The sequence below is a fragment of the Tauraco erythrolophus genome, chromosome 1 (assembly GCF_009769465.1).
Source record: "Tauraco erythrolophus isolate bTauEry1 chromosome 1, bTauEry1.pri, whole genome shotgun sequence".
Taxonomy (NCBI): Eukaryota; Metazoa; Chordata; class Aves; order Musophagiformes; family Musophagidae; genus Tauraco; species Tauraco erythrolophus.
In genome coordinates this window covers 130,119,625-130,147,297 of record NC_141465.1, presented here as the reverse complement: position 1 = coordinate 130,147,297, position 27,673 = coordinate 130,119,625, and the positions used below count along the sequence as shown (strand labels likewise).

The 27,673-nt window shown below is 39.7% G+C and overlaps 1 protein-coding gene across 4 annotated transcripts in view; it reads left to right on the top strand.

Annotated features, from left to right (window-relative positions):
- The window catches only part of DLG2 (discs large MAGUK scaffold protein 2), a 1,082,159-nt gene that overhangs the window by 267,283 nt on the left and 787,203 nt on the right, over positions 1 to 27,673 (top strand). Inside the window, exon 4 of one of the 4 annotated variants that reach the window (XM_086614529.1) lies at positions 13,119 to 13,130. The exons of the other annotated variants lie outside the window; for them this stretch is intronic. Within the exon in view, the coding sequence (XP_086470655.1) occupies positions 13,119 to 13,130 (12 nt within the window). The remainder of the gene's footprint in view (positions 1 to 13,118; positions 13,131 to 27,673) is intronic. 4 annotated transcript variants of the gene reach the window in all.

The window sequence follows — 27,673 nt, the reverse complement described above, 5'->3', positions numbered from 1 at the left end:
TGTGGTCAAAGTCTGTACTGCTGATTACTGTACTGAATTGCTAAGCTTTCATATTTTATTACTTTATAATTAACTTTTACAATTCACTTTCTGTGCCGCTTTCCAAGGAGGAAGGTGAAAAATATATTTTCTCTAAATATGTGGATAACAAGCGAAAAAATCCAAGTTAAAACTTTTAATGCTGTTCTGTCTTCCTAAAATGTATCCATTGTCCTTTCCTTTATGCTTTCCCTATAATGTTTTAGGCAGGTTAGTATATTCTATCTACTTTATATGCCCTGTGTTCTATGCCGTAAATTGTCAATAAAGAAATGTTTTGAGACCAACCATTCTTTATTGCTCATTTTGTCCCCCAGCCTGCAGTACTGTGCTGAAGGTGTTCGGTTAAAGTGGATCTGTTGTTGAGAAATGATTTCTTAGTCTAAATAAGAATAGGTACAGGGGAAATTTCAATATGACTATTTTTACTGTGATTTCCACAAGATACCTTATCACTAAGTACCACAGCAACAGTTAGGAGTCTCATGAGTTCAACTTTTGAAATGTCTTTGTTTCCATTTGTAAATATAAAAAAAAAAGGTGAAAGGTTTGTACTAGCTCAACTCTGATGATTGTTTGGGTAAGAATTGTTGGAATTTATTCAGCTGTTAAGTGTCTCTGGAATAATTGTTTGATATACAGTATCTGTTATTTACATTATATTGTTCTAAGGATGTTATCTTCTGTTGTTCTAACTTCATCAAATTCGTCCACTTTCAATGTATACTTTGATAATCTGCTTTCCAAGCTATGCATTAGGATACAATAGCATAAAAAAGCTGCATAAACTTTACAAATCCCCTCAGGAACTGCCCAAGGATGTCAGCGCCACTTGCATCTTCAGTAATTTCTATTTTCTTTTTCTGACATTGATAATTATTTAATAAACAGGAGTTTGTTGAAAGGTGCTCCCCATGCCTGGTCATTCTGAAATATATTACATAGCATTTCTGCAGAACTCTGTTACTTTTAACTTGGTTGGCACCCACGTAAGCCACAGCTTTATGGGTGGCCAAAATAAATGAAATACATTATAAAACATCTGGTTTGAGTTTTGCATTTTCCCCCTTTTAAATGGGTGGAAAAATCTCAGTGGTTGTCAAATATTTTAGTCTTTAAGTCATAAGACAGAATTAAACTATAAGTACAGGCTGTAACAGGAAATAGATTTGCTTGCCCTGGAAAGTAAAAAAGAAAAGCATTTGGGTCTGTTTCTGATGGCAGCTGCAGTTTATGGCTTTAGAGAAAACAGATTTTTCGAGTTCAAGGTAGGACTTCTTGCTTCTTGATTGCCAGTGTATCTGAAACTGCCCATGTGAACTTACTTGGCATATGCAGACTTATAAAAAGAAAGAGATCTACCCCATGCATTCTTAATCAAAGCCTATTTTTACAGCTGACTAAAGAATAGTACTGACCATGAACATACCTGCCTATGTGAATAACTGTTTCTTCCTGCCCAAGCAGAAAGTCAGTGGTTAAAAAGGGGAGAAAGATGTCTAAGAAGTTATGAGCAAAGTATCTTTCTCTGTCAGAGTTTCTCTGGACCTGCAGTTTTTAAATGAAATTCAGCTTGAATCAAAAAGAAAAAATAAAAGTCAACCTAACTATTGCTTGCTATTGCCTGTTTACTAGGCACAGCGTTATTAAAATTCTACATTTTGACTGATCTCCTTCTTGCTCTCTCATGTACGCAGTTTTGTACCTCGGTGGAAGATATCATAAATGAGCTCAGAAGTCAGGGAATTAAAATCTAAAAGCAGTGCCTCCAAGATCAGAAGTGTTCTTGTGGAAGTGTGCCATGTGCCTGCAAAAGCGAACTCCTGCTATATGCAGTAGTTAAATATGTTGTTGTGTTTTCAGCATAAGTAAGTCTCAGGAGCACAGGCTGACTATGGCAGGGGGCTGCCCAGTGTCAAATGTTTGCGGGTTTAATTGTGTCCACCGTGTATTGAAAATACTTTCTGTATTTATATGCAAGAGATTTTTAGAAGTTGCCATTATAAACTTTCTGTTCTTGGCTTAGGCAAGTATTTTAAATTCCCTCAGTGTTAGCAATATTTCTTGTAATACTATAGGAAAGATTGCAAATATTCAGGTTCCATAGTCTGAGCTAAGCTTGAAAAACTTTTATGGACTGAAGCCTTGCTTTTCTTGTAGAAGTTTTGCCTTCCCCTTCCCTCGATGAAGTCTATGTGCAGTTCTGACAGGTTTTGCTGGGAATCTGGGCTGCTATTTCTGGCTGATGGTTTGAGGGTCTTACTGGAGGCATAGCTGGTGCTTCTGGGGATTTGGGTAGCGGAGCTGATGTCTTTCATTTGTGCTTTAGCATGGGACTTGATGTGAGCCCTGGGCTCTCTCGCCTTGAAACACCTCATTCTCAGCAGCAGTCAGCACTGGCTTTGGGGTCATCAGAGCTTCATGTAAGGAGTAGGAGGTATTTTGTTATGGATTCAGATTCATGCCCTTTGAAGTGCAGAAGGCTTCCCAGGAGGTTCAGAGTTACTCCAGCAGGAGTTTAGGGCTGTCGTTGTGTTAATGGGTACACTTGGCACCTCACAAAAGTGAGCTCTTACCTGAACACTGGGTTAACTAAGTGCCTTTTTTTGTTCTGACTGCTAACTTTGGGTCACCCTGTTTGTGACAGAAGTTTACTACGTACAATCCCTTGTATCTCCTGTGCTACAGCTAAAAGATTATGCTAGCCTTTGCCAAAGAGTAACTATGAAGTGATTTACAGCTGGAATTTCAACCTATGCATTGCCACCTTTTGAGGATCTCAGATGATGCAGAGAACCTGTTGGGATAAGAATGGAGTACGGCCAGAGCCCATGGAGAACCCTAGAAGCTGGCACCCTTTAATCAGTTTAGCTTTCTCTGTTTGTTCTCTTGTCCCACCCACATTTCAAAACTATATGTAAATGTTGTAACCTAGCAGTTCCCAATTTCAACATAAGTCGTGAATAAAGCAATAAAAGCAGAGGAATCGTTGTACCAAACAGCAAAAAGTTTCATTGCCAGAAGCTGCAAAATGTCACAAATGCCAACCGAGCTGCTGACTTGTGTCTACATTTTTACACACAGCTGTAACTCTTCCCCTCTCCCAGTATATATTAATGATATAGATTCATAATTAAGTTCATATTGCACCACCCGTACCAAGAAGCGTTCTGGTCTTCCAAAGGAAAAGAGTTTATAGATCTTTCACACTTGGCCCTATATTGCCCAAATATGTTCTGCTGTAGTCTTACGGTATTCATTGCAAATGGAGGATAAGGTCAAAAGGATTTGGACTCCCAGCTGTCTCAGACTTTCAGACATGGTCCTTGGTTTCCTGGGCATATTTTCCTCCTTTAAATGTTCTATCAGGCACCATAGTCTAGCACCTCTCTATGAAGTGAGGAACAGTTCAGAAGTCGCACGAGTGGCTTTGATACAGCATTTTTAAAGGAGTAAGCAGGAGAGATTGATTTCTCACTTTTTCTAATGTAATTAATAATAGACTCAGGGATAGTTTTTATTTGAGTTTGCTCCTTTTTGTAATTCTGTCTGACAGTCTGACTTGCTTTACTTATAACTGCATAGTCATAACTGCAGTACATGTGACGGGTCAAAGTACTGTTCCTCTACTATGGTAGGACACCAAGGCAAAATGTAGGTTAGTACTAGAAAGCAAACAGAATTGGTGTGGAATTTCCATCCTGAGAAGTTTGGGGACAAGGAAAAGGATGATATTATGTAGGCTGTGAATATCTAGTTGCATGTCTGTAATATATCTTGTCATTTGTTTATAAAATGTTTGACTAGGCTATAAAATAAGCAAGACCTTGACCTTTATAAGGAATTTGTTTAACAGCTGTGGGATCTAGCCTTGAAAGGTAAAAACAGCTGAGCTGTTTCTATCGATGTCATCCTTCTGTTAAATAAAGATGGAATTTTAGGGAAGAGATAACTCATTGCAAGAAGGGGGTTAGTGATCTCTTGGACCAGCTTCTACAAAGAGAGCTCTCCCAAAATTACAACAGTAGTAATACCACAGTATTTCTTTCTTTTGGTAGCTTGCTGTACCTGTTACTGAAATGTATTGCTGCTGCCCACTCTCATGATTCACAGGAAGTTACTTACCATTTACGGTCAGGTTTTTGCAGTCACACCAGTGATGTTAATAAGAGTTCTGGTAAACAGGAGATCTGACTCCAGTCTCATACAGTTCAAAAAGTAATTCTGTCTGAATAAGTAGTATATTATTTGAATCCTAGAGATTGATTTCTCCACTTCTGAAATCAAACTTGGTCAGATTTGCAAGCATTTAAAATACCTAAGTACATATTTCACCACTCCACCCAGATGCAAGTGTTGATTTACAGTACATGGCCATAACAAGCTATGAATGAAAGCAGTAATTAGAATAGATTAATAACACAGCAGCAGCTCTGATTTTCTAGATATGGTAAGACTGGGACTCTACTTGACCCATAGACCAGAATAATGTTCCCTTAAAGGCCATTATAAATGTGTGAATAGGTGCAGAGATGCTAAAATGACAAGCACAGTATAAGAAATTAAATCCACTACTAAGAATTCTTTATGAACACCAAGCAGATATTAATATTATGCTGTGGGGATAAGGGGTACTTATCTAAAGTTAGAAGAGTTAGTCACAAAAATAGTGGCTGGAAGATACAGAAGCTAGGCACTATTTTCTTCATTCAGAATTTTCTGGATAGATACTAGTACCAAGGAAAATATTTCAATTCTATTTTGTGTCTCCCATTTTAATGTGGGCTCATTAGAGCTTATCTGATGAGCTATTCTTATCAGAGATATATAATTGGCCTTTTTGTTAGAGGAGAATTGAAAAGATCTAGGCCTGTAAAAGTATTTAAATGTGTTGGGTTTTTAAGATGTGCAAGTAACTAGAATATAATATCTTGTCTATATGGGACAATTTTATTTTTACACAAAAATGATGAAAAGTTAGATCCTCTACTGTTAAACCACTGCTAATAGATTTGCCCTATGCACTTAAGATGCCAGTGTTTGTATGATTTTTATGAGATTGCAGAGAAATTAGATCCACAATCCTGGCAGCAAGGCTGCCTACAAAATATTGAGGAAAGGGCAGTGGATACAGGCAAAACTAAGTTTTCTTTTTTTCTTGGGAAACTCTGTGACTCCTATCACCTGGATGAGGAGGAGTGCAGAAGACCATTAATCACTGACAGACAGAGTTGATAGTAACTTGAACAATTAAAGACTGCCCAACAATCTCATGGTTAACTTCTACCTGCACTTACTTTTAACTTTGTCTGTTTCTCCTGTCCCATTTGCTCATGCTATGTTGGATAATCTGTATCTGTGATTGAGTGTTGCACTTTCCAGAGCTAGTCTTCACAGGTGTGCCTTCTCTTACTGCTACTCATTGTATATGTGTTTTGGACATGCTGAGATGTTTTGTTCCTGTCCAGGCCACCATGCTTTTGGCATGAAATGAACATATGAAATGCTTGTGCCTGTTTTTGGAGGAGGAAGCCCTCACTCCCTTCCTTCCATGATATCCTTACAGACAGCAGGAGACAAGGAAAATGTCTTTTGGAAGTAAAGATGCAAAAGAAAATTCCAAAAAAAGAATTGATATTTTTTCAGTTGTGGACACACACCAGAGAAATGGACTGTGGAACACATTCAGGCAGTCTGCATTCCACCTGCGTCCCCGTGCCAGAATAATGAGTGATAGCTACAGATAATGACTAACACAGAAGTTACAGAATGAAAAAAACCCACAAATATTACTGAAAGCATAGCCATCACTGTTTTCTCAGAGGAGGTGACTGATTTTTGCCTTTGTGTCTCCAGACACATCTGAATGTTTCAAGTAGCATAAATTCTCCTGATAACTGAGTAGCTTCCAGACTTCTTCTGGAAAGACAAGTAAAACAAAATCTGAATCCCATAAAAACGTATCAAAGAAACCTGGACACAAACATTTTCTGTTCTAGTCTCACTTTCACCAAAGAGGTAAACCTCTCAAGTTTCAAATAGGAATCTCTGCAGAGAAGTAATTGGAAAGGCTTGTCTGCCTTTGATAGCACAGAGAATTGCTAAAACCTTAGGAAAGGAGGATTGACTGGAGAAGTAAAACTCAGAAAAGCATTTTCATCCAAGTTGCAGGACAGATGAAGAAAACTATTGCAGCTACTTCACACATATTTGCAGATATTTTGGGCAGAATTTTCAGCCTGATCCAGATTTGTTTTCAAAACTTCAGTTTTCATTTGCAAACAAAAATAAGTGGCCAGCTTTTCAAGTTAGACAGAACAATCATAATTAAGCTAGTCTGTCAGCGCAGACTGTAAAACTACCATGAATTGTTGGAAGAAGGATACATCTCTTGACACCTGCCGTACCTTTCAGAAAAACATTCTGTTTCCATTGAATAATTTCTGATGAGGGAGAACCTCTCACAACCTTTACAAATGTATTATTCCAGGGGTTAATTAGTCTCTTGGAGGTGTGTGCTATATTTCTAGTCTGAATTAATCCAGTCTCTGCTTCCAGCTTTTGGGTCACTTTCAGTTTTTTGCTACATCTTTATCTGCTGGACTGAGGAGTCCACTGCAAAGGGTCGTACCCCCATGAGTAGCTCTAGGCTGCGGCGAAGGCATCACCTAATCATCTCTATGATGAAGTAAATAAACTGAGCTCCTGGCATCTCTTACTGCAAGGCACGATTGCCAGAGCTCTCATCCCTCTGATGACTTGCCTTTGAGCTCTCTCCAGTTTCTCAGCAGGCCTCCTGATCTGTGCCTGCCACAGCTGCGCGCAGCCGCAGAGCAGTTGCAGCCCCGTGCAGAAGTAGAATCATAGAATCATAGAATCATAGAATGGTTAGGGCTGGAAGGGACCTTCAAAGGTCATCTAGTCCAACCCCCCTGCAAGGAACAGGGATATCTCCAACTAGATCAGGTTGCTCAGGGCCTCGTCCAACCTGGCCTTGAACGTCTCCAGGGATGGAGCATCCACCACCTCTCTGGGCAACCTGTTCCAGTGTTCTACAACTCTCATGGTAAAAAATTTTTTCCTAATATCCAATCTGAATCTACCTCCCTCTATTTTAAAACCATTACCCCTTGTCCTATCACAACAGGCCCTCCTGAACAGCCTCTCCCCATCTTTCCTGTAGGCCCCCTTGAGGTACTGGAAGACCGCTATAAGGTCACCCCAGAGCCTCCTCTTCTCCAGGCTGAACAGCCCCGACTCTTTCAGCCTGTCCTCATAGGAAAGGTGCTCCAGCCCTCTTATCATCTTCGTGGCCCTCCTCTGGACCCTCTCCAACCGGTCCATGTCCTTCTTATGTTGGGGGCTCCAGAACTGGACGCAGTACTCCAAGTGAGGTCTCACAAGGGCAGAGTAGAGGGGAAGAATCACCTCTCTCGACCTACTGGCCACGCTCCTCTTGATGCAGCCCAGGACGCGGTTGGCCTTCTGGGCCGCAAGAGCACATTGCCGGCTCATATTGAGCTTCTCGTCCACCAGTACTCCCAAGTCCTTCTCCTCAGGGCTGCTCACGATCCATTCTCCGCCCAGTCTGTATTTGTGCCTGGGATTGCCACGACCCAGATGTAGGACCTTGCATTTGGCCTGGTTGAACTTCATGAGGTTGGTACAGGCCCACCTCTCCAGCCTGTCGAGGTCCCTCTGGATGGCATCCCTCCCTTCCAGCGTGTCGACAGCACCACACAGCTTGGTGTCATCGGCGAACTTGCTGAGGGTGCACTCCATGCCACTGTCCACGTCACCGACAAAGATGTTGAAGAGGGCCGGGCCCAACACGGACCCCTGAGGGACGCCACTCGTGACCGGTCTCCACTTGGACATTGAGCCGTTGACCACTACTCTCTGAGTGCGGCCATTGAGCCAATTCCTTATCCACCGAGTGGTCCATCCATCAAACCCATGCCTCTCTAGTTTAGAGAGAAGAATGTCGTGCGGGACAGTGTCAAAAGCTTTGCACAAGTCCAGGTAGATGATATCCATTGGTCGACCCTTGTCCACCGATGTTGTCACCCCATCATAAAAGGCCACCAAGTTGGTCAGGCACGATCTGCCTTTGGTGAAGCCATGTTGGCTGTTACCCACCACCTCCTTGCTCTCCATGTGCCTTAGCATGGTTCCCAGGAGAATCTGCTCCATGACCTTGCCAGGCACAGAGGTGAGGCTGACCGGCCTGTAGTTGCCCGGGTCCTCCTTGTTCCCCTTTTTAAAAATGGGGGTTATGTTCCCTCTCTTCCAGTCATCGGGGACCTCGCCAGACCGCCACGACTTCTCAAATACAATAGCCAGTGGCTTGGCAACTTCATCCGCCAGTTCCTTCCACTAATAAATGTCCTGGCTCCTACTAAAGATATCGTGTGTATGTCCAGCGTTTCACTGGCTCCTTTAGCCACATCGTTGCTCTGCTGGGTGTTCACGTTCTGCCTCCTATCTAGCCAGAGTCTCATCTGCTTAACAGCAGACCTCTCTGGGAAGTGCCCACGAGGAAGGGTTTCTTGCTTTATTCCAAACGTTAAGACTATATTGCTGTCTGTCTTAAAAAATACATTGATCTGTATCAATGACCCGTCTCTGCACGATTTACCATTTACCTTTTTTCTGTCATTGATGAATCTGGTAGGTAGTAAGCGACTGAGTTTTCTCCCAGATTGATCAACATTTGAAAAGCATTAGGTCAGGACCAGCCCCTGAGGATCCCGCTGAACACAGCTGATCAACTGTCCCATTTGTAATTATATTCTGAACCCTGTCAGTTAGACACTTTTTAATCCATTTAATGTGTGCCATTTTGATTTTGTTTTTAATAAAATGTCATGCAGCGCCATGTCAAATGATTTGCAGAAGTCGAAGTATATTATATCAATATTGTTACCATTGTCAGCCAAATTTATAATCCCGTCTGAAAAAAGATAGCATGTTAGTTAGCTTGACAGGATCTGTTTTCCATTAACCTGGCATTGTGTGTGTTTCTTTCCTTCAGAAATTAATGTAAATTTTATCAGCAATTCCATGCTAAGTACTTTTGAAAAATTAGCCATAACAATCACAATAGAAATTGTTAGGAATGAATCTCCTTAAACCCAGTCTTTGTTTAAGTCACTATTTAGAAATCTATCTCTAGCGGAGCACTACGTGAAAGTCAGGAACTCTTGATCTTCTTGCAAAATAGGGATGTCCCAGTTAAAATGAAAAATTTAATAAATTGAGTGAAACAAATCTTATGTGGAAGAGACTATTTCTTTTATTAGACCATCTCCAGTGGCTGAAAAAACAGCAGATGTGCTTTTGGTCTCACTTATATCCTTAGATTATCATGACTATGATAATGACTAACAACTTATCAACTAGACATTATATGAAAAGTTGTTTTATTAGAAATTAAATCTTACTACATAGTTCTTTTAGAAAACGGAAATGCTAAGACTTTGAAAGACTATTTCGTTTCTACTAGATGACCCATGAAGTCAAGACCTTGAATTCTTGCTGAGAAGGTGTCGGAGTGCTGATCAGGACTTTCATATGCTCTACTTCCTGTGTGCCTTTGAGACGTTATTAAATTCTTATGAAAACCTGATTTTGTACTGAATCACATGATACTTTCTTACATCTCTTGTACTGCTTGAGTTCTTAAAAATGGGGACATGAAGGCCACATGCTGGTTTCTAGCCACGTGTGTAATTGGAAAGTGGATATAAGGCATTTTGCCTCTGAATTAAGAAAACAATCTAAAGAAATCAGGTGGCTTCAGCTCACTTAACTTCAGACATAACCGATGTAAACATCTATATCTAGTGATTTCAGGCTCCCTTTAGTGTCAGTAGAGAGGAATTGTCTCTTCTAAAGCATGATTCATATGACCTAGTTTAAATATCTACATGGGGATGAGATTAATTGTGTCCTGAAAGTGCCAGTTTCTCTCCATTTGCCAGAGAGAGCTTAGGTGACTAGCTGAGATGTAGGTCTCTCTTATAGACATTTCCATCTGGTCAAATTAATCCCATCCTTCAAAGCAGCAAAGATGGGATTTTTAATGCTGGTCAAGCAGCTATTTTTCTCCTTTTCTTCTGTATGTAACAGAAGGAAGACATAAAAACGTGGGGAAGAGGAGTAAGCTGTTGTGAAGGGTCAGCCAAGACACCCTGGATATGAGGCAAGAGCAAGAGCTTGCAGGACTATGAAGTCATCTGATTTGTTTTCCTTTGTTTTTGTCTTGGTTCTTGCTTCTAAATTAATTAATATACCAAAAGTAAGCAGTGAGTAACTGAACTGAGCTGTTTGCAGCACGTCTGCCTCTTGCCCAGCTGGTAGATCAGCCCATTATTTCAATGGTGATCAATTGTTACATTTTATTTTAGTTGCTTAAAATTTTTAAGAGAACAAATTAAGGACTGCACACTTAGGTCTGGTTCTTTTCTGAGACCTGTGCAGCTTTCACAGTGTAGGCAGGTGCTGCAAAGCTATTAAAAAAGAACAAAAAAATAAAAAGAAAAGAAAAGAAAAAGAGATAGAATACATACATTGAGTCTTTGAGGCAGGGAGTCTTCATCTGAGCTTGATCCCCATCAGCTAGTAAATCTAGATAACTGAGAAACAAGTTCAGCTCACCCTAAATTAGACACTCTCAGTTGTCCAGCTGAACAGCTAACTGAATCATCAACCTCAAAAGAGACCCAAAACTATGGGATCATCTCAGGGGTAAACTTGGCTAGAAATGCACGAAGAAAGACTGAACATGGACCTAGAAGTGTAGGTGTGACTCTGGAAGACCTGAACTGATGCCATGGATTCACCAGAAAATGTCAATAGAAGTAATATAGTCACTAATGCATCTTAGGGGGATATTTTGTGAGGATCAATTAACAAATATTTGTACAGTACATCCACTGTAAATTTGCCATGTGTCTATAATACATAGCAAAATTAGCAAGCAATTTAAATGTCAGGAACTGTTTAAGGTAATTACCAACTTTTCCAAAGTTGTTAGGAGCTGGTTACCAGGGGATTTGTGAAGATCTAATTACCATTAGCCATCTGATCGAAACAAGTGACTTGATCCTGAGATTTTGCCCCAGCTAGATTTAAGTGTTGACATGATCTTTTAAATAGATTGATTTTCACAAAAGTTTTGACAGTTAAGTGAGTATTTATTTTACTCATTTTCACACAGAAAATGCAATACTTTTCAACCTAAAGATGAGCTCAAATTTAATTGTAACCTGTAGCTTGTCGCTATGTAATTGGTTTTAATGGTTTTAAGCTAGGGGAGAATGTCTGCTGTCTTCTGTTTTTAGGAGAATTTATACATTTAATACAGAAAAATGTTTTAAAGATTTCTTGACAGGATAATAAATAATGAATGAATGGATTGTCCCCCATCAGAATACAGTTTCACATAGGATGATGAAACAAAGATGAAAAAAGATTATTTTTTTTTCCTGGTCCATAGTTGGTGGCATACATCAGCTCCAATGGAAAAGGAAAAAAAAAAAAAAAGGAATGAGAGAGAAAAGAAAAGGAAAAGTTTCCCCAATGGTGAGCCAGGAAAAGAAGTGGTGGGGGTATCCCTAGATGAGCATTCTGTTCTGGGTGTCTTCTCCAGTGCACCAGGTGTTCCCCGAATACCTTTTCCAAAGTAATTTTATAGTTTCCTCAGGACCTTCTCAGCCTCCCCCATTGATTTTTCTTGCCTGTTATGCCAACAGAGCTGACTGGAGCACTCGCCAATCGGTCAGAGACATTGCAGAGCTAATAAGCTTTGTGCATATACCTTATGGGGCAATACTTAATGGCTGTTCAGACGCCAACATTAAAAATATGTTTTACTGGTATTATCTACTGAGCTCTGTTTCATCCCTAGCACAGTGTTATAAACAAAAATCCAGGATCTAAGGAGTGGTAAAGGGTGAGTGGAAGGAAAAGCAGTTCGAATGCTGGAAAACAAGGGCTAGAAGTACTGCTGCAGCAACTGGGGGTACACTGGTGGGATGTGTCAAGAGGAGAAGCTGACTACAACATTGCACATGAAAAACTGCAAAGCGAAAGCCCTGAGCATTGCACGGATTAAGGCAATGTTCAACCAACAAAAGATTTTGTGTTGGAAGGAGAAAAAAAGATAATAACTGTAATAAGTAACTAATAATTTTTCAAAACGAAAGACTACACAGAGTTCTTAACCCTCAATGGACTAAGCCCCTTGGCACTGATCTTGCAATTGACTGGACAGAATACTTCAATCCTCCTCACTCCCCTAAAATCCCCAGCAGAAGCACCTCTTGTCTCTCCTTGTTAAAGGTAAACAGCAATGAGTCATTTCTGGGTTTCCCTGGTTTATTCTGGTCTTACTCATTTCAGTTTTATTATGCCTAAATTGCATCTGCCATGGATCTATCTCTTCTTCACACATGTGCAATCACTCCACTGCTGACATTTGATGCTAGTTCCTGGCTGTGCATCAAACTTATCTATGGAGCACTACTTTTCGATAGAGTTCCTGCATCTCTGATTCCTCCAGTGACATTTTCTCATTGAAATACTGTCTGTTTCTCTTGCAGTGCACATCTTTCAGTGGATGCCTTGGGACATAGCTCAAAAAAAAATTGCTAGCCTTATTATTTCAGATCTTCCAGATCTTCTTCCAAGGTTTTGTTCCTTCTTTTTCTTTCTTTCACTTTTCAGCAGCTGACTGCTGTACCCTCTGAGAGTTTGCCTTTACATAGTAAGTTTAAGGCAATGCAATATCAAAACAATGCTACATCAATGCAGCATCAACACATTTTGCATTGAAGAATATGATAGCAGAAAGGCTGAGATAATAATAGGACCTGATTTTGGACCTACACACAGCAGGGTGATTTCCCACCACTATAGTGGTGTCCTCATTGGATCTTGTCCCCATCCTTCGCTTCCAGTCCAGCTCCAGGACCACTTCCTCATCATTTCAGGGAATTGTGCCACTGTCTTCTATTTCCCTTTGTGTTCCCAACTCAGCCTCTGTCTGAGCCTCTTTTAGTAAAATACCTCACCAGCCGGAAACCACTGTCCGGTGTTTTTCAATGATTTTTTCCTATGTTCAGCAATATTTCCTCTCAAATAACTAAGGTGCTTTGCTGATCAATTCTTCTTGTTCATCAGGGAAGACTTTATTTTGCCCTGTTTAATTCCTTCTCCCAGAGAAAAAAAAGTTACTTTATTCTCCTCACTTTCTTTACCAGGTAATACCAATTCCTGGTTAAATTAAAAACAAACAGAAGAATATTTTTTTTTTCCCTTTCTGTAATTATTTGTTGAGTCTGAAATGTTATCAGCCTAGAGCAAGAACAAAACTACAGTACCTATCTGAAAATTCATCAGCTTTTGTTTATCTGAAGGTCAGTAGTAAGCAGAAGCAACAAGGCTTTCAGGATGAGAGATTTTAAAGATTGAGGCTGTTTCCTTTAGAAAATACATACGTTAAGAGACTATAGTGCTAAACATTGTAAAGAAGATAGATTTTCTCTCTGTCTCAAAGTTTTCCTACACATTCCACCAAAGGGGTCTTCAGCGAGGCTGAAAGGCAACACTCCTAAGCCTGATGAAAGGAGATGTTATTGAAAGCAGTAGTGCATCACTGGAACCCAGTGACAAAACACCATGGATGCTGAGAGTTTGGAAGGACTTAAAAAAGAGAAAAAAACTGGAAAGGCGACATATGATTTCCCAATATGGGCTCAAAAGTACAAACTAGATAAGTTATTTTATTGTTGTTCAGATTTCTTGCCCCTTCTTCTGAACCAGCTGGTACACTTCTCTGCCAGACTCCAGTCAACGAGTAAGATGATTCATGACAGTTTTGTGTTTCATGTTATAATAGTAATTAGGAAAAAAATTATAAATGCAATGCTGAAATGTAACCCCTGAAGAAAGGCCTCATGAAATTTAGTGTTGGACTCAGGGAACTGAGTCTCTCTAGCTTCCATTTCTCTGAGGGAATTCATAACCTTTGGTACGTTTGGCCTGAGTTTATCTTTCTCTTCCTCCTGTTTAGGTTTCTGGCAGAGGGCTTCTGCGATTTACTTATCTACCATAACCAGAACTGGTTGAACATACTTTCCCAACCATGTAGGGAAAATACGATATTAGTAGGAATGCAAAAGAACATGAATGAAATGTAAGTGGTAGTGCACATGACTTCAGAATACAGGCAGGCTGGAGTTACACGGAATATTGACTGGATGCCTCTAAAGAACTAACTTCAAGTGCATTAAAGTAAAGACGGCCCAAGAAAGGCATGTTTCTAGCTGGAAAAGAAGGGGAATTTGCCTTAGGAAAAAGAGTCCTTCATGTCACGATTATCTGAAAGGTTACAATCTAAGTGATGTTGTTTAGAAATCATTTTATGTTTCCTTGCTGTTGCTGATAGATTTTACTCAGGCTATTGTGCAATAAGTGTTTTCTTAGACATTTTGAAGCAGGGTTATATTGTGAGACAGCAGCAGATATGGTCTGAAGGTAGACCAGTAGTTTCACATAATTTTAATATACATTTTCACACTTTGTTTTCTATTGTGAGTTATTCTGGAAACTTAAATGTAAGAAAGACAGGGAGATCTGCATTACTAACATTCTCTCCATGTGTAACTCTCTTGCTAAGGTTTCAGGGAACTGTGCTTCTCTCACACTATCTATGAGAACAATAGCAAAAGAGCTTCTGACTGGTAGTTGAGCTTCAGTTTCTTGAGTAAACTTGTTTTTTCCTATTTTCCCTAAGGCTTTGTTTGTCTTTCCTTTTTGTCTGGAGCACTCATCTGGAGCAGACAATGAAGGAGATCTCTGTCAAAGTACTTTTATGACTGACTAGAGCTCATTGCAAGAACCCCTTGATCAGTGCATTCTCGGTAATTTTGTCCCTCCTTGTTCACCACCTTTGTTACTCATGTCATTTTTTCCTTTTGATCCTTGTTTGTTACAGTGGTTGATTTTTCTGAGTTACTCTGTCCAGTACTGGTTTAACCACTGGCTTAAATTTCACACCACATTTTAGAATATGATAAAATAAATAAACAAATTATGCAGAGGACATTGAAAGTCAACACCAAAAAACTTAAGAATGTGGAGGAGAAAAAAAAAATAAACCCACTTTCTTTCATTGTACAGTTCCATGTAAGAACTTCAGGCAAAAAAGGCCTCCTCAAAACATTTATTTAAAAGTGGCTTGAAAACATTCATGGTGGAAACAGAAAATTGAAAAGATTTAAAACACAAAAGTGCAAAAACCTTCTCTGCATTTTTGCAACAGGTTTGAGGATTAAATAGTTTTACATTCCATGTAAGAAAATAATACATGTAAAAATTATCTTCTCTCACCTCTCCAAGTCTTCCAAAGGCCTTCCAAAATTTGGCATGTCAGTGGAAGCTTTTAAAATTTTTGTGTGTGGAGCTTGTTGTGCACACTCATCTCCACATACATCAGAAGATGTACTTTTGCTCACGTTTCAACTCATTCGCTGCTTTCTCATGAAATCACTCTGGTAATTCTGGCTTAATCTCTACATTCAGAAACTGTCTTTCCAAAGAAGAAAACTGGAACTGTACTGATCTATTTAGTCTTCAGATGAATTGCCTTTGTTGTTAAATTAATATAGATGGTGGTAGCTGTAATTTACGTAATATTTCTATCAACAGAAAATGTCAGGATCAGTCAAATATTGCTGAGAATTAGATTAAACAGTCATCCTTCACAGAGGAATTACATGTGTTTGTGATTCTTACATTACTTTGCTGGACCTTGTTCTGTCAGTAAGCTCTGTGTCCTTATATAGCCCAGCAGTAATTATTTCTTTTTTTTTTCTGTGGTGATCTAATCCCAGGACACCCTCTATCACCTTTTATCAGCAAAACCACCTTTCAAACGGTAGCTAACCAGAAAAAATATGCCATGTAAAAATGAAACCCAAGTGGTGAATACAGACAACAGCTGTGAGCCTTTTCAGCTGGAGAGTTTTCTTTGGAGGCAATATTCATCCACGCAGATGGTTGAGATGGGCTATGAAAATGCGTTCATGTACTTACTGGAAGAAATGACTGTATTAGAAAATGCTCATTTTTTTTGTCTGGGAGACGAAGAAGAAATAACCTGGAATGGAATGCAAAGCCTTAAACTGTTACGGTGAACAACGAACTATACAGATCAACTCTAGAAAACGTTGACATTTAGATTAGACATAAGGAAGAAATTTTTTACGTTGAGGGTGGTGAAGCACTGGAACAGGTTGTCCAGAGGAGTTGTGGATGCCCTATCCCTGGAGGTGTTCAAGACCAGATTGGATGAGGCTTTGAGCAACCTGGTGTAGTGGAAGGTGTCTCTGTCCATGGCAGGGGGGTTGGAACGAGATGATCTTTAAGGTCCCTTCCAACCTGAAACATTCTATGATTCTATGATGACAATAATTGTCTGTGGAGAGAGATAAACGTCTTTCTCTGCTAACCCATTTGGTAGATAAGCTCCGGTAGAAATAATATTGGGAACCTCTAGCAATAAGAGCTCAGTTTTTACTCAATGGGAAAAATGCCAATTGTTCCTCAAGCCTGAATCCTGGGTCATTATAATTTTATGAAGAAACATTCATAAAATTAAAATAAGTTCTTCACAGAGAATTCAAGCTGCGCTGTTTCCATAGGTGAGGAAAGAAATGCTCTACAAACACTAACAATAATTCAATGTATGATTAAAACATCTCTTAACGACTACTTGGATGAAACACTCATCCTCTCTGTATCATCTACTTTACAGAATATAAAAATGCCACAGATGTTATAGAACCCTCAAGGCTTTTTTTCCAGCTTTAAGAAGATTCCCTTGCAAAAGCCTTTGTAGAAGACAACTGCAAACTCTGTGGGAAAGCAACCCACAGCCCTGCAAAGTTTCCAGTAGCATTGGGTGGCCATTGTACGCTACAAAGCCCAAGGCTGTTAGTTACACCAGACTCTTTCCAGCTCTTTCAGCAGCCTGTGACGAAGAAGGCAGAAATATAAATGAAAGCTGCTTTATTGCCCTGCTGCTCTTAGGTTTCAGTTCCTAGCCTATATCCGTTAGAAAATTGCCAGAAGTCACTGTAATATGTAATTTGCAGTACTTTTCATTAATTCTATTTCATACTATTTTGCCTGCTTTATTAGATAGAACGAATTGCTGATTTAAGCCATGAATATTACTGTAACCTGCTTTCTATTTTTATTATTTAAATTGTAATTATTACATCACCAGTTATAGATATATACTGCTTCACATAGTTAATTTCACGTGTGACCATAATACAAACATAAGAGAAATGAACATAGCTACATGCTGTGTTCCAAGCAGACTGTGTCTTCTCAAGAGAAGGGATTTGTTCAAGTTCTTTCCGTTTCAAATGTGTGTGATTTCAAGGTTTATTCATGATGCTTATTCATGCAAACACGTCTACTCATTCTGGAGAGTGTGTGTAATTCCACGTTCCTAATCCAGAAAACAGGGACAGCAAGGATTTATAAGCAAAGTTGACTCAGTGAGAATGATACCTTCTAACCCAAGAAGGCTGTTGCCTTCATATATTCTGAGTCACAGCTGCTCATTTCAGTGGTGAAAAACCATTTTTCACTGCTTTTTGCTCCTGTTAGACCTCCTGAGCCAACACTGCTAAATGAGAACAAGGAGACAACTCCGTCCCCTTTTGCACATCATCAACAGAATTGTTTCCTGTGGTAAGTTTCCACTGAAAACAACGGGGGACCTGGAGTTATCACAGAGGCATAAGTAGAAGTTTTTGAGATGGCTCTGGTGTTGCACTGAAGACCTGAGGCAACCAGCATTTATTAATGTAGTTGAGTCTCATAGGCCTGAGTTAGGGACAGAATCATAGAATCATGGAATCATACCACCATTTCAGTTGGAAAAGACCTTATAAAAAGTGCTTTTCCTCATTACAAAAGGAGCACGTCTGCTCTGGAGTCACTGAATAATATGGTGATACCCTACAACACCATTTTATACAGTCATTTTCATAACACTTTTTTCTGCCTTTTAAAGACCACGGTTTCTTCCTTTTTGAAATAAAAAATGAGTGCTTTGCTCGACTTTTTAGTTTGCTTTATGTTGCGAAACTTACTTTTAAAAGTTAACATCATAATTCATACAAGATGTTTTAGCTAGATAAGTAATTCTGTGGTGATAACCATCAGTAGCACATAGCAGATTTAGAAATTCTGAATATTAGTGCCGAGATTCATACAAGATGTCACTTATATACCTAGTATTTATGCCAGATTGAATCTTCTTTAGAATATGTAATTACATTTATAAGGTAAGCAACATTCTAAATTGTCTGTTGTTTAAATTGGTAGCTGTAGGCTAGACTGAAAGGTAACTCCATTCAACTAATTGCTGCTGTGACTCAGACCTTGTAACAGATATGTAATTAGATTTGGTTTTCTTTCAAACTCCTTTCCAGACCTGATTTTCTTTATAAGAGAGCATAAAGGGGAAAGAATGCTTTTTGTCTGAAGAGTACCATCCAAAGAATAAGGAGCCTAACAGAAGGAAAACTTTTACGTGTAATATGGCTGGTTTAAGTGAGAAGTTTACAGGTTCATTTAAATGTCTGTATTAAAGAATTCAGGACTACTCAGCAGTAAGACATACAGTTATCTGTATTTCTTCAAGCTGATCCAATCTGTAGCTTGCTATCTTAACCCTCTGCTGTGCTTTTTCATCATATTTCTCCAGAATTGTTTTCAACTTTAACATTTAACCTAACAAAATCAAAATCAATCAATTAGGATTTTGCTTCTCCTGCTCCAGAATTTTAAAAAATCGTACTATTCGGCCTAAAATGGTTCTGAGAGCACCTCCATCAGCTTTATTCTTTCTCTTTTTTTTTCCCTTGTGGTTTACAAATTAGGGCATACTAACTTTTGTTTCCGCAAACTCAACTTCAATTCTGAAATTCAGTTTGAAATGTCAATCCCTTCTGCATTACTAAGGAAAAAGATTTGATGAGTTGGAACTTAACTTTTCAGTCCTTTGAGGACAAAAGGCAGCTCACTGTCCCAACCTGAGGAGGTTCAGCAATGGCAACATTTTTTACCCAGCAGCTCAGTCTGACTGCTAGGAGCAAATATATTGAAGAGTATTAGTTTCGTTATGTTATGAGCTCATTTTACCCTTGCTGCAATTTCAGTACAAGTACCTAACTGCTAACTGAATTTCTGATTCTGTTTGAAAATTCAATAAAATGTTTCCAGAACATAATTCATGATGGGTTTAGACTTTCCTGGATTCTTATGACCGTCTTCAAGTAAATGAAGAAGCCTAAGTTAGGACCATAGCTGCTATACGGTCCCTTTGGAAGAGGACACTCAGCTCTAGAGTACAGTTTACACTAGAGCAGAGACTGGATAACAGCAGGATTTTTTTTTTTAACTTGGAGTTCTCAATTAAGTCTCTAAAGGTAGGTTCAACTAATTAAGTTTCTTATCAAACTCAGGGTAAACAAAATTTTTCCCTCTGAATCAAGATCTTTCATGGGAAGGTTCCCACTCTCTGCCTATCAGTAAGAGGAGTTTGTGACCTCCCACAGTTGAGGCGTTTAAACTGGATTCAGGCATCACACTTGAGTGAAATGGTGCTTCGGTGCCTGCAGCTGCTGTTTACTTCTTTTTTATTTGTTTCTTGTGGAAAGATGGAGCATCAGTCTACACTATGTACCATGTGGCAAAAAGGAAGCTCATAAATAGTGGCTGAATAAGATTCTTGTAAAACGGTATCTCCGGGGTAGAGGAGTTACAGGATATATAACATTTTTCTCCTGCCTGAGATGTTTTGCTGATACTATGGATGAAATCTGAAATATACTTTGCTTATTAGGACCAGCTGATGAAAAAAGTCCAGGTTCATTTTGTACAAATGACTTTCTCTGTCTTTTGCAAGAAATAGATGGTTATCTCTCTGTCTTTTCATTTTGCAAGTGATTTAACATATTAAAACCTCCAAAAAAGGAACAGGAGGTGATACTTTTCTACAAAGTAATTTCTGTAAAGATAACTAATGCTTTCTCAGGCACTTTGTCCTCCTAAATGAGATTATGAAATGGAATAACTGGCAATTGAATTCCCCGCTAAGGGTTAATCTTTTTTTGCCCATTCGTGCTGTGGCTGGATGTGAGATTTTAACACTCTTAAGTAGACTCAGTTCCTGTTCTACAACAATTGTTACTATTATTGTCGATATTCTAATTGCTATTTTATTAATCTTGTATTATTATGCTTCAGTACTTTTAAATGCTCAACTTTCTGGAAAGAAAAACCAAACATACTCTCTAATCACCTTGATCTTTCAGCTCAGGTCATTCTAGCTTTAATGAGAATCAACACTTCAGGTATCTTAAGTTATGTAGCTCCTAATTGCTTGTCATTAATATGGCCATTATAAGATTTTAGGATTCTTCCTGTGATCTGCATGTATTAGGATACGTTTGATTTCAAATAATGTGCTTCAGCAACTTTGACTTGGCCTCAGAACCAGTGTCACAGTAATTCACTAAAATGCAAACCTAAGAACAGAGGCACACAAACGATAACTGACAGAGGAAGACTTATTGAACAAGCTCCTCAGCAGAAAAAGGTGGAAGACATTTGGACTCCATAGTGACTATGGTTTTTGTTGGAGTCCATATATAGGAACTGCATGTGTACTAAGCCACCAGGGTAATATTTTCTTGATAGAAGTACAACTACTTACATTCAGGCCCTGTCATGGCTTCGGAGGCGAGTCCTGTAATGTACTGAGGAAACAAAAAAAATAAGAAAGGACACAGCAAAAAGCTACCAGAGGAGACGCGAAGGTGACACCATCTACTTGCTGGACTGACCACGCCACAGCTCTGCCCCTGAGGGCAGCTCAGTTCAGCTACCTGAGTGCCCTGCCTCTGGCTGCACGTAGAACTGGGCTGTTCCTGAAGAAGTTCGTAACTGGCTACAGCTTTTATCCAAATGTTTAAGGAAAGTTAAATTCAGTTTGCATTTTTAGAGGCTGAGCTGCTGTAGGCTTGGAGATGCTGAAGAAGAAATCCCACAACCTGTGTAGTGGAGTTGGGAGAGAGAGCATCCTGCTCATAAATCAAAGCTAGTGAGTTTTTGCTTTTGGTTTTGGTGTGGGTTTTTTTTTTCAGATAAAAGCATCCTAGAAATAACATTTTCCTATGTGATTTTAGCATAGTAGTTGTGGCTCAAAAGTCTATGTTTGTTAAGGAAAGGTAGAGAAGACTATATTCCAGAGATTGGACTTTTGTCATCACTTCTGAACCCCCACCCTCACATAAATAATTGAAAAAGTCATCATTGACAGATATCATCTCCATGGTAAAAATAGCTTGGTTGTTTTCCTTCCGCAGAGACATCTGTTGAATGAAATAAAACAAAGCAAGTGGAGTGATATCAGCCTTATAAATGACATCACTCAATTATGCTGGTCTTGTATACGATATTCTTTTTATAGAAGGCATTTACTTTTAAATTTTTTTATGCAGTATGAAAGTCAGATTTTGCTGCCGGGTTCACAGCATGGATTTCAGAAGGTGGATGAACTGAAAGGGTATTTTTCTCTCCTTGAAGTCATCAAGTGGGGATCCGCAGTGTGCTCCCACCCTTTAAACTGCATACATGCCAAAGTTCTCCTTGCTTCCACCTACACTGAAGCTGGTGCCACAGGATTAAACCTTTCCAGTGATTTGCCTCCAGTAATTCAAATAACTGCAGCCAAAACCCGGGGACAGCTTCTCTGCTTTGTTTTGTTTCGCTTTGTACCCACCCCTGCAAGCAACGGTCGGGAAAAGAGGGACAATATTCAGCAGTCATGCAGAGAAAGCTACTTTCCTCCTCCAGTAATGATGGGTTAATTCAAACCATTAATTTTTTTGAAGTTACAGAAGTGTGGTTGTAGGCATTTTATTATTAACCCTACTGTCCCTGAAGGTCACAGATTAGACAATCTGTGTTTGTACTGTCTTTGCTCATCTTGTCCATGCTTGGACTCATGCGTAGCACAGAGCTCAGTGTAGTGGCATCCACAGTGATTCTGGATGTGGAATTTAGTTTCAGAGAAGTCACCAATTACAAGCTTTCTACAGCATTGGGACACTATCACCCAACTTATAGCCAAGCAGTCATGTTCAGGAGCAAACGCAAGCCCTGAGGTACAAGGATATAGGAACAGACCACAGGAGACTGAAGAATTGTGGAAGATACTGGTGGTTTATCCAGAAAGCAGAGGATGAAGGCAGGTGTCACCATTCAATGAAAAAGAGGTGAGAGAGTTGGTCTGAGCTTTAATACAGTAACTCGTTTGCGTTGGCCTCTCCATATGTGAAGCCGGGAGCAAGGTGTCAGGAGTATGTGTCTTTTCACATGAATGCTTGTACTCCAGGTCTTTATGGGTTCTAGAGACTTATTTTCCTTTTAGAAATGAGGAGATAAGGAGTGGTGTACAATACACAATTATCCCAGATCTTTCTTTCCTATAATAATTTTTCAAAAACAATCTGCTGTGAGTCCTTCCCTGCCAGCACATGAACAATTATCTGTCAGCTAAAGAGGTTTTCTCTGCTTGACAGCCAGAACAAAGCATCTTGAACGAAGCGCCTGCTTTCCTCTGGGGCAGGATTTAGGGCTTGCTGTTGTATGAACTGTGAATGTGTTACTGAGCAGTGCATATCTGGAAAGCCTTCGTCTGACTGGTAGGGCATGTCTGAGCCTTGGAGAAGACAGAGAAGGATTTGGATTGCTTTTCACACTAGGATTACCAGATGGTCAAGCCTGTGTACCCGCAGCTATCAAATGGCAAAATTTAATTCCTCTAATAGATTTTTTTTTTAGTGTAGAAAAAGTTAAGCAATCCCTTTTGGTTGGATAAACTGTAAAGAAGGTTTTGAAGTTTGTGGAATTAAAATAGAAAAGTCTGAATAGCTAACTAGTACTGTGAATTGTCCAATGTGATCATGTGTTGATAACAATAACAGTCCCAAGGCCTTACATACTGAGTTAAAAGAGGAAACAGCCTGACTGTAGCATTTTGCATCATTGGTTCATAGGAAAATTCTCTGTTTGCAAACACATATTGTTTTCCTTTTCTCCTCTCCTGGTCTTTTCTACTGTGTCTTTTTCCCTTGGGGTCTAACCAGATTTCCTTTTGGCCACGATTGTACTGCTTTTTATAAAATAAGGGAAGGTGAATGGCTGAAATTAATGGCTTTCATAAACACAGACAGAGACAGGTTGAAGAAATACGAATTTATTTCTAGAGATGTGTTGCTTGGCAGCCTGGAGATGACATTAGAGATGGTGGATGAAATTTTTATAGCTTAATATTGCTTAAGGGTACTGCTTAGTGTATTGGGAACTCAGATGTGCAGCACAGAAGGTATAGTGTTACTGTAGTAGAAGCTGGGGAAGGGCATCAGTGTTTAAGATGGATCTCCAGCTTGTGTCAGTGTTAGCAGTGGCAATTTACTCAGAGGATTTGTTGTCCGTCTGACTCATTACTTAATGAAGAGATGTAGAAAATGAAACTTGGACACAGAGATGGGGTTTTAAAATGGAATTTTGCAAATGTGTTGTCTTTTACCTTTAACATGGTGGTGAGAAAAGCGTGGCTACCTGGCAATTTGTTTGAACCTGTTCCTCAGTTTCCTATCCCACCCCATGAACAATGAGGATGTCCATGCAGTTTTTCTGCCTGTATAGGTTTCATATTTCTCTTTTTCCCCTCTCCAAGGCTCTACTAGTTCTGTCCTGGCTGCACAAGCACTTGTAGGAGTTGGCTCCTTCCAGTCTTAAAGGCTGGACATTTATTGCAGACTAGAAAACTTTTCTGTCCTGTTCCTGCTTCTTAAATTAATGTCGGGCCACCAAGGAGTTGCTGGTGAATGAGAATATTAAATAGTAACTCCACTCATGATACACCGTGTCAGCCTTGCCTGAAGAGAGAAATTGCTTATCCCAAAACCAACGAAACAGTCAGAACAACTGCATTTTGGAAATGTATTTCAGACTTTCTACACATGGTAGGGCAGGGGCTGTGGTTAAATGGCCACATTACAATGTCAGGACTTCACAAGGAAGGTCAGACTCTGGATGTATGTATGTGTATTAAATGTTGAGAAATGGAAGGATGAAGTTAAATGAAACATCTGTCAGTATTGCATCTGTGCCCTCAGCTAGTTAGACTCTTAATCTATGCTATTAAAGTAAGCAAACAGAAAGACATTCATCCCTTTATTTGGACTTAAATTTATAGGTTTATGTCATTCCCTCTCCTGCAGGGAACAGCACAAAACATGCACAAAGGTCTGGCTGCCTCCTCAACATCCCTCTGTTTCCAGGACCTCACAGCTTTCTGCTTCGAGAAGACACGAGCCAGGGGGTGACTTCTCAAACCTTTTGACTTTCCAATCCTTTCTGAACTTTTACAGGGTAGTATAGCATGGGAGCTGCCAGCAGTAACCTACTGAGTGTCAGCATGGCAGGGATGCACTAACGGCAGGAGCAGGTGGGAGAACCTCGTCATGGTTTAACCCGGCCGGCAAATAAAAGCCACACTCACCCTCATACACCCCCAGGGGATGAGGAAGAGAATTAAAGGGAAAAAGGGAAGGAGACTCATGGACTGAGACAAGAACAATTTAATAATAATAATAAAACAACAATAACAACAATATATGAATATATGTGTAGAATGATAGTAATATATACAAACAAGTGATGCACAGTCTAACTGCTCACCACCCAGTGACCAACTCCTGTCCCATCTTGGCAATGATCCTGAAACAGATAAGTCCTGACACTGCAAATCCGGATGAGCAAGAGGCACAAAAAGAGAGTGAGAGCAAGGCAGCACTCTGAGAATCTGAGAGTGAGAGCCCTCAGAACAGACTCCCAGAAAAGCAAAAAAAAACTTCTTTCCAGTCAACCTTCATCTATATAATGGGCATGACATTGCATGGTATGGAATACTTCATTGGCCAATTTAGCCCTCAATCCTAAATCTAAGTTCAAATCATAAGAGGAGTTGTGGGCCCTTTGTCCCAGCCATGCTCCCCCCCAGCCTGTTGTGCTCCTGCGCGCTGGCAAGAACACGGCAGCTGAAAAGTCCTTGAGGTCTCAGTGCCGACTATAAAACATCAGTGCACTATCAGTGTTCTTCTCATAGTGAATCCCAGACTAAATCCAAAATATAGAGCTCTTCTAGCTGCCAAAAAGAAGTTACTCCATCCCTGCAGTAGCCAGGACAACCCTCCAGCAGAATGCTGAGCCCTGCGCTGCCAAGGAAACTGAGTGGGGCTACGGGGAATTAGGTACTGATGTGATCTGCTGTCAGGTGAAATATTTTCTGGCAAGAGTCAAATCATTGACTTTGGCAGCTATGAAGTCATTGGAGCTAATTCTCTGTTGCACTGAACCTTGCATAGATGTTTAGCCAGCAGCAAATGGATGTTAAACCTTAATGCTGGATGTAAAGCCACTTGGCCCTCACTCTACCCTGGTATAAATAATTACACCTCATGTAAGACAACAAGGAATCCAGACTGCTGATTCTTTTTTTGATACAAGAATAATAACCTGTTCAAGGCATGCTATGACTCATGCTCAATGAAATCACTGGTGCTGGCTACCCAGTAATTTGGAGCTAAATTTGATTTTACACCTGCACTTAAGGAAACGTGGTAAAATTGCCAGTGATTAAGTGGAATCAAAAGGCACAATGAAAACCTTATCGTAAACTTTCGTCATCTTCTGTTTTCCCTCGATTTTGGCTTACTCCTTTGGAAAGAATAAAATGACAGACTGGGCTTGGTTTAGCATTATAGAACATCTTACATGGTTTCCCAGATCAGAGCATAAATGTCAGCCTTTCATTTGTTTCTCTAGCAGGACATAGACAACATCTTTGCAACAACCAAGACAGAGGCCATCTCCATAGGTTCTGTTTTTATTTTCAATATATCATTATGTTTTTGCACCACCAATCTTTGAAGGAGGCAAGCTTCCTTTTTAGCATGTCTTTTTGTCTTCACTGTCTGAAGGGCTGTGTTTTCCATTTTATAAATGTATGTTGCAATTATTGATAGTGCCACGTTTAATAAAATTTGACCGTCTTCAGTCTTTTATTCTACCAAAATACGGTTAGAGCATTTATTAAAGGCAATTCAGCCTGAAGTTCAGGGACACCCCAGGTTTGGGGTTTGTGTGGTTTTATTAAAGATGTCTCGATCATATCAGATTTTATCTGTCTTAGCGAGTAGAGCTTTCTGAATGAAAGCTAATGGCGTTTCTCATCGGCTGTCAATCAATGACATCAAATGCAGCTCTGAAACTTCTCATGATAAAGAAGTCAGTTATTACTGATTTTAAATCTTAGAACTTAAATTCACACTGGTGTAATATTGCTCTTTCCAGTATTGCTACACACTGTGTAACAGCTGTATATCTCTTACTGCCAGTTTCTGTTGTATTAGAATCACTTACATCTACACCCAGATCATCATGATGGTTTTTCCATTCTCATTTTAGCAGAACTATTGAAAGAAAACCTATTGCAAGAGAGAGTGATGCTTCTTGGTTCCATTTCCAGCCTAAACAACTGTATCATTTAATTTGTAGCTCAGACTGCTGCGTTTTGACTGACGTTCAGGTTCTGAAAGAATTTATTTAGATGATCTAGAATTTTGGTGCCTTCATGTCTCATCAATGTTTTGCAATCTACTGCATTGGCGGTGTCACAGTTTGGCGTGTTGATGTTTTTCGGGTGAGTTCTTGTAAATACTGAGAGTGAAAAAAATCTCTTTGCCTTCTCTCTTGCAGTGATTCTCTAATTCTGCCCTCTATTGACATATTCCTGCTTATTGTCTCCCATTATATCTCTTGATCAGGAAACTGGTGTTCCTCTTGTGCAGTCTCATTGTGATGTCTTCTTAATGTAAGTATTTGTACTCCAATTAGTTGCTTCTCCATGCATCCTCATCTGCTGCTGTCTATAGGTCATCACTTTGTTCCAAACCATTCATATCTGCAATGTTTCAGTGGGGAGGAGAGGGGCATGACAGTGTATGTTTTCGTCTTGTTTTCCACTTCTGTGGTCACAGCTTTTGGGATGGTTTGGTTGTTTATATATTGTGTTCGTCACTGATTTTTTGAGACTGTACCACTTTGAAAAAAAAATAAATAGAGTTTATACCTGCTGTTTTCTTCACTAGGATGCAAACTGCAAGTATTCCATCTTGGCAGGATTTGGGGATCTTTGACTTTGGAAGAGCGATATCCAGGGAAGTCAAAGTCCCAGTGTGTCTGTTCAGTTAGACTTTTGTTCTTTCGGTATCTGAGAAACCTGATGGTAACAGCTTTGCCACTTTCCTTAGTTAATGCCATTAGGCTGCTTGCTTGTGACCGAATCTCTCTGAGATGGTTTGCAAGAGTAGCTTTTAAGTCGGTGGACTGAAAATCTGGTTGCTATAAGCTGCTGCTGAATTTTTGGTTCGGGCAGACCTTCTTTTAAGGCATACTTGGCTTCAAAGGC